Here is a 7,636-nt window from a genome sequence, read left to right on the forward strand (position 1 = left end):
TGGTGGGGAAGGACACCTGCAGGCAGTCATGAGGTGCTTGTACTCTGCTCCTCTGGCTTCCTGCTGTGTGTGAGCATGGGTGTGCAAGAGTAGGTGGGACTTCAGTAGGTGCCATACTTCAGAGCTATCATGGAGCGGGATGGGGCTGTGTGGCAGTCTAAATGTGTGCACAGGAATGCACAAACTGGCACAAATGGATGGGAAGAGAAGGAGATCTCCGGACTGCATGTTCGTGTCTGTGTCCCACTTTGTGTCTCCTGCCTCGCCTCCCTCAAACTCACAGACTCCCAACCCTGCATGTTGCAATGTGGAGCCACTGCTTCTCCCAGTCAGGCCTGATGTTTTGTCCAGGTATGGGAGAAACTGATGACCTTCAGAGCAAGTGTCTCTTGGAGCCTGGCAGAGAATACTTCTGTAAGTGTTCTTTTCTAACTCCAGAGGGGGATCTCAAGGAGAGAACAGGCTGCCTTTGCTTCTGCACTGGGATTATTCTTTAGGAGAAACTTCATCTCAGAGAGTTTTCTGAGGAGAAGGGTGTGCCCACAGGATGTTCTGCTACGTATGTAGTGTGTGACTTTCTCAATGCTAGAGGAGAACAGGTACTGTCCTTGCCTCTTTATTGCAGCACTCTGCAAAAGAGCACCAGGACACAAATGGACAAAGCTGGAGAAAGCCCTGTCTTCTGCCCTTCTCACAACCTTGTTCACCTGCCCAAGGCAGTGGGAAATCTCTGTCTTTAGGTCCTGAGAAACTTGGCCAAGCTCCCTCAGCCTTTATTCACTAAAGATGTGCTCCACTTTATTTATCATCTTTCTGCTCCTCTCCTAGACATTCTCCAGGAGCTCATTGTCTCCTTTGCAAGGAGCACAGAATAGGACACAGCACTGCAGATGCATTTCACTAGGGCTGAGTGGAGCCTCACTTCCCTCCCTCTGCTGGCAATGCATCCCTGAAATGCACTCCTAATGCATCCCAGGACACTTCTGGATTTCTGGCAACCAGGAAAAACTACTGGCTCATGGAGAGCTTCTTGTCCACCAGGACCCCCAGGTCCTTCTCTGAAGAGCTGCTTCCCAGCTGGTCTGCCCCCAAACCTGTGCTGCTACATGGGGCAATTCCTGCCTTGATGCAGAACCCTGCAATTGCCTTTGCTGAATTTAAAAAAGGTTCCTCTCTGGCCATATCTCCAACCTCTCAAAGCCCATCTGAAGGGCTGCACAGCCCTCTCAGGTATCACAAACTCCTCCTAACTTGATGTTATCACGGAACTTCATAAGGAGACTCTCTACACTCCATCTGAGTCACAGATGTATAGAATGCTGTAACCTGTGGGAAATTTGTGTTATCTGCTCAGCTTGCTAATGTACCCTGTAATTATTATATTATGTTTGCTGAAGATAAACTGTATGTGGATCAAGGGCTGGAAGGAAAGTGTTTCCTGCCCCAGACACCACTCTACATGGAGGAGTTAGGGATCCACATAACACTTTACCTGAGTTAGCGCAGGCTTGTGCTCTGCTGTTCATATTCCTTGGCCACAAAACAACCACAGACAAGGAGTTGTAACAGAGGAGCATGTGGGCAGCTCCCTCATGCTGCTGGCTACTTCCACACCTGCCAGGCCTTGCCTTTATCTACAGGTGCACCAAGAACTTCCCACACAAGCACTCCTTCCTTTTCACAGTGAGAAGTATGTGCAGGGTTGATGGTAGTTAAGTAAGAGGAAGTCAGTGGATTGCAGATTGAAGACAGAAAGAAGAAGGTGGGGACGAATAGGGAGATAGAGAGGAGAAGAAGGGCTGACAGAAGCAAGGGTAGTGCAAAAAAAGTGTTAAATGCAGAGGGTGGCCTGGAGAGGCAAGGAGAGAAGGATATACAGATAAACTATCAACATGTAAGAAGAGAAAGAAGGCAAGACAAGGAAGCAGAGCAGCTAATCAGTGAGAAGTGATCATCCTGCCTCGTGCAGCACCCACAAGGTGGAAAGCAGGTCCTGGTTGTGCAGGGACAAGTTTCTGCTCAGCTCCCTCAGCAGTCTCACCACTGTGCTCACCCTCAGCACAGTAGTATGTGCCAGAGTCATTGAGAAAGGCATGTTCTATTGAGAGGGTGATACTGTCTCCTTGTATATTGCTGCTCTTGAAATGGCTCTCAAAACCCTTCTCCACTACTGCATTAACACCTTCATAAGCATAGACCATCTGGGTCAAACTGGAATTCTTCTCTGAAGGCAGAATGAACCAGTACATAGCTCTGTGTTGGAGGATTTCTTCTTGGAACATTCCAGGTTCACAGACTGGCCTTTTTTATCACCATGTCTGGAGACTGTTCCAGGGCTAACACTGCAAAGGAAAAGAAGGAGCAATGAGAAAGAGGGGAAAATCTCAACTAGGCACTGTGGGTTAGGAGGGAAAGGGTGAGTAGACATAGGGCAGCCAATTCAAGGCATGGGACAGCTCTTCAGATCAGCAGGTGAATTTCCAATATCTCCTCAATAGGCAAGCTGCATTCCTGGGCAGTTTGTATCGAAAACCAGGAACCATCTATGGGCTGCACAAAGAATGACAAATAGATGGCACTGCAGAAGATTTCAGGGATTCCTGCCCACCACATTCACTGCTTATCCTCCATGCAGAAAGCTCTGCAGAATGAAGCACTGCCAGGAACTGGTTACACAGCTGGGAGAGCAGCAACAGGATCAGTGGAGGTGCTCAGGGCTGGGCTGAGTTCACTTACCCAGAGGGGCCAGCATGGCCACCAAGAAACAGCAGGGAACCATGGGAGGAAAGGCCCCTTCCCCCTCAGCAACCTGCCTCTTGTAGCTGCCCAAAGGTATGTGCAGAGGGAGCAGTGAGTGAGGGTGAGACATCTCGGGGTGGGGCTGGCCAAGAAATGAGGGAAGGCATTGGCTGGCTGGGAACCCTGGGGAGTGACACAAACTCTGTGTCAGCACAAACTCTGTTTCTGCAGGAAAGCAGAAATCCTGCACAGATGCTGCAGGTGGAAGGGTCAGGCTAGGTGTGGGTGGGTGTGGAGGGAAGGATGGTGTTTGGAAGGACAGGATTGTGCTGAGCCTGCAGGGGAGTGTGAGTGAGTGCAAGGCAGAGGACTGCTGACTGCTCCCCTCCTGCTTCTGAAGGCCTTGGGAGAGGGTGGAATGAGGGATAAAGGCCCCATCGAGGTGCCTTGCATTTTCCCATGCACTCTCCCTGTCTTCCCCAGACATGGCTGCTTCAGTCCCTGCCTGGCCACCCCACGTCCCAGCCAGTTGTGTGACAGCTCTTCTTCTCTATGCAGCCCTGTGAGGGCAGCAAATGCCATCCTTGAGAGGGAGGCAGGACCCCAAAAGGCACCGGAGCAGCCCAAGCCCTCAGAGCTGTGAGGGCCCTCATGGGCGTTTCAGTGAGAGCGGCAGGAGAGGAAGGTAAATACCTGTGGGGAGCTGGGGGACAGTCAGTGCCCTGGCATGGGAAGAGAGAAGGGATTGACTGTGGCCCACAGGGACAGCCACGAGGGTAACAAAGAGTTGGGATGGGGATCACGGTGGCCTTTCCTTGGTGACAGGAAATAGGCTGAGTACCTCCAGAGATGGCTTCTCCCTGGCACCTGGGGCCTAGCTGGGGCGTGCAGGCAGGGTCAGACTGGTGCTGCCCGTGGCACAAGGGCTTCTGGAGGTTGGAATTCAGAAACACACTCCATTTGGCAAATTCAGGGATTCCTCAGGGACAGAGGGCATCTGTGTCATTGTCCCACTCTTCCATGAGAAATGGGCTCTGCAAGGAGATTTGCTCTCCTGGCAGGACTGAGCCTGTCCTCCAGTGGGGTATGGAGGCTGCCCCTGGGATTCAGGCAGTGAGAGCACTGGGGGCTGGAAAGCAGCTGTACAGTGCAATTGCCTTCACTCATGCTCTGCCAGGGACACCTCTGTGCTGCTCTGCTCACAGGCTGAGCAGACCCAGGCCCCTACAGCCTCTCCGCTGTACCCTCAGGTGTTTCTGCTCTGAAGAAAATGCACGTGTCTTCTGCTGCATGGGACAAAATCTGCATGGGATAGCTGGGGAACCCCATGAGCACAGGGATAAATAACATCTGGCACTGTGTCAAAGGGTGAAAGGGACACAGGGAAGGAGTGACTGGCCATTCTGCTGAGCTCTGCTGGCAGCAGAATTCCCTCATCCTTCTCCTTCCTGTGCCTAGAGATCTGCCTGACAATAGGGAAGGAGAAACAAGTGGAAATGGGTGAGGATCCCTGGTGGAATTTCTGTCTCATAAAAAAGAGATGGATAAGTGGAGGACAAGGCTCATGAGGTATCACCCAATTCAGTGTATCACTGACGGAGAAATTTCAATGGAAGTCCTGAGGAAATCTGTGTGCAAGTGCTAAGCAGGAGACAGGATCAACCAGTGGAGACTGTGGCACAGTGCTGTGTGCTGAATTCACTATGAGAATAATGGTGATAACAGAGTTTCAGTGGTAGTTAACACTGCTTACCCCAAATCCAGGATCTTACAATGTCTCATGCTCTGCCAGAGAGCAGCTGCACAAGCAGCTGGAAGGGAGCATTTCCAAGACAGCAGACCCAAACTAGCTAAAAGGATATTTGCTCCCATTCAGCCTGATGCTCAGCACGGAAACGGAGGGGAGCTGGCCAGCTGCTGCCTCTCCCTGCTCAAGGCACCCGGTCAGTGGGTGCTGAGTGACCATAATGTGTATCCCAAGAATTTTTTTCAGTTTCACTTCTCTCTCTTTTCCTTGTTATTTACTGCTATTATTGTTCTGTTTGGATCTCAATCTGTCAGTCCTACCCTTTTTCCCATCCCACCAGGGGAAGGGGGTACTGAGGGAGTGTCTGTAACATCCAGCAGCTGACTGGGCTTTAACCAAAACAGCTTGAGCACCAGACAGCATCTCCATGTCCCCACTACTATGGCATGAGCTGCAGCTCCCCTGACAAAGCCTGTCCTTCACACTCCAGCAAGGAATTTCCAGCTCTGTTCTTGATGGATTATGAAAATTTAGGTGAGGATTCCCCTGGACCCTTGTGCTGTGCTTTAAAATGGAGATAAAGATTAATGAGCAAGTCAGGGCAGCCCTTGAGACTTTCAGCAAGCAGCAGGAGATGTAGTGGATGGGCCAGACAAGGTGCTCGGAAACACCAACAAGCCCTGCTGAAAACTCCACTAGGACTTCTTCCTCCTGGTCCTTGTCATGGTCACCAGGCACATTCAATGGCTAACCTGGGCAGTCTCCTGCTGTGGGCAGGGACAATTCTCAAACATCACAGAGTTCAGGTCACAGGGCAGTGGTGTAACTTGTGGTCCTTGGTGCACAGCAGTGTGCCCTTTCCTTGGATTCCCGTGGGGCCAAGGACCAGTGGGCTTTGTCTTTCCAGCTGGTGGAGAGGAAAAGCGCTGTGTGAACTATTCCACATCCAGCTTCCCAAGCCATGAATTGATGTAACAGATTGAAAGAAAGAAGAAAGGAGAGATGGATTAGGAAATTGGAAAAGGGTCTGTATGAGAGTACAAAGAGGAATGGTCATGGGGACAGACAGAAAGACAAGCAAGAAGGAATAGGAGAAGCAGTCTGTGAATGGCAGAGAATTATGTGAGACAGTGAGGACAAGAAGAAATGAGAGTGAGAAGGTGTTTTAGGAATGGAAAAGAACAGAAAAGTGCTAGAGACCAATCTAAAGACAGAAAGATGGATAGAGAGATGGACAGAAACACAGTCATTCTGAATTTTTCCTGAAGAGAAAGTAAGAAAGGGCAAGAAAGAAAACAGGGTTCTACCAAACACAGGGCTCAGTGTGTGCAGGTGGCACATCCCTGTTTGCCTGGAAAGGTTTGTGCTATGCTGCTCCAGCCTTTGACTCACTGTGGATCTCGTTCAGCACAGAAATATGTGCCTGAGTCATTGAGTAGGGCATGCTCTATCTTCACAGATAAATGGTTGTTCTTAGTCCCATTACTCTGGAAGCGATTTTTGAATTCCTTCTCAATATCTGCTTTGCCACCTTCCACTGAATATACAACCAACTGCAGACTGGCATTCTTCTCCGTGGGTAGCTTGTACCAGTACATGTTTACAAAAGTCTTCCCTGATGCAGAACATTCCAGAGTCACAGTGTCTCCCACACGGACAACTGTATCTGGTGATTGCTGAAGGGCCCAGCCTGGAGAGAAAGGAGATTAAAGGTGGGAAGTGAAGTGCATTGAAGAGGCCAAAAATGCACATCCTTGAAGTAGGCCATGGGGTGGAATGCCACCGGGATATCAGAAAGCTATGGGACAGTGCCCTGCTTCTCTGAAAAAGGCACATGGGATCCAAACAACCCAAACCACCCAGCTTCAAATACAACAATGAATCTGTTTTGAGAAATAATGACTTTAGTACTCTCAAGTTAAGTAATAAAATGGGGCAGGAAAAAGCAGATCTAGAGCTTTGCAGAGTTTTCTGATTCAATAGGTGGTAGAAAAGCTCACCTGGTTCATTGCCCATCCCCACCCTGGAAGCCTTGGGAGGGGGCACTGCCAGCTATTGGAGAACAGCTGAGGATGCAGCAACAGCTCCAGTGCAGCTGCTCAAGAGGAAGGGAAGCCCACTTACCCACAGGGAGCAACATGGCCACAAGAAACCGGTGGAAATCCATAGAGAAAGGCCCCCTCCTTCCAGCCACCTGCCCCTGGTGACAGCACAGACACAGAAGTGTGGAAAGAGGAGAGGTGGAGAGGAAGAGATACATCTCTCTGTGGGTGGGCAAGGGAGTGAGCAGGAGTCTGAAATGTCCCAAAGGCTGTTGGCTGCCCAGGAACGGTGGGCAAGGACACCTGCAGGCAGTCATGAGGTGCTTGTACTCTGCTCCTCTGGCTTCCTGCTGTGTGTGAGCGTGGGTGTGCAAGAGTAGGTGGGACTTCAGTAGGTGCCATACTTCAGAGCTATCATGGAGCGGGATGGGGCTGTGTGGCAGCCTGAGGGTGTGCATAGGAATGCAAAATACGTCAGAAATTGATGAGAAGAGAAGGAGATCTCCGGACTGCATGTTCGTGTCTGTGTCCCACTGTGTGTCTCCTGCCTCGTCTCCCTCACACTCACACACTCCCAGCCCAGGAAGCTGCAATGTGGAATCTCTGCTTATCCCAGTCCAGTCTGACATGTCCTCCAGGTATGGGAGAAGCTGCTGACCTGAAGAGTTGGTGTCTCTTAGAGGCTGATAGAGAATACTTCTGTAGGTGTTCTCTAATTCCAAACGGGGATCTCACGGAGTGAACAGGCTGCCTTTGCTTCTGCACTGGGATTATTCTTTGGATGACCCTTCACTTCGGAGAGCTTTCTAATGAGCAATTTGTGCCCCACAGGATGTGCTGATACACGCTGACCTTCTCCATTCTAGAGTAGAATGGATACTCTCCTTGCCACTTTCTTGCTGCACTCTGCAAAAGAGCACCAGGGCACAAATGGACAGAGATGGAGAAAACCATGTCCTCTTTTTTCTGTGTCCACACAACCTTGTTCATGCCCATACGGTGGGAAATCCCTGTAGGCAGGAAGAGACACTCATAGTTTGTGTGCACTGAGTTTGGGTACAGAGGTCTGAGAGAGACTCTGCACATCCGCGCTGTGCTGTGTGCACAG

General features: G+C 50.4%; 1 protein-coding gene across 1 annotated transcript; it reads right to left on the reverse strand.

Annotated features, from left to right (window-relative positions):
* Positions 1-824: 824 nt before the first annotated feature.
* On the reverse strand, positions 825-7,070 carry LOC132324196 (uncharacterized). The gene is made up of 4 exons (XM_059840294.1): positions 6,611-7,070; positions 5,879-6,176; positions 2,042-2,301; positions 825-853 (listed from the first exon to the last, which is right to left on the reverse strand). The coding sequence occupies exons 1-4, from the start codon at positions 7,041-7,043 to the stop codon at positions 825-827; spliced, it is 1,020 nt and encodes a 339-aa protein (XP_059696277.1). The 5' UTR covers positions 7,044-7,070.
* Positions 7,071-7,636: the final 566 nt, after the last annotated feature.

This window comes from Haemorhous mexicanus, chromosome 2 (assembly GCF_027477595.1).
Source record: "Haemorhous mexicanus isolate bHaeMex1 chromosome 2, bHaeMex1.pri, whole genome shotgun sequence".
Classification (NCBI taxonomy): Eukaryota; Metazoa; Chordata; class Aves; order Passeriformes; family Fringillidae; genus Haemorhous; species Haemorhous mexicanus.

Coding starts and splice junctions, on each gene's coding strand:
- LOC132324196 (XM_059840294.1), bottom strand. CDS start 7,043: ATGCAGTCCGGAGATCTCCTTCTCTTCTCATCAATTTCTGACGTATTT. Junction 2,302..5,878: donor TGTGCTGAACGAGATCCACA/GTGAGTCAAAGG, acceptor GTGATAAAAAAG/GCCAGTCTGTGAACCTGGAA. Junction 854..2,041: donor TGCTGAGGGTGAGCACAGTG/GTGAGACTGCTG, acceptor CTCCTTGCAAAG/GAGACAATGAGCTCCTGGAG.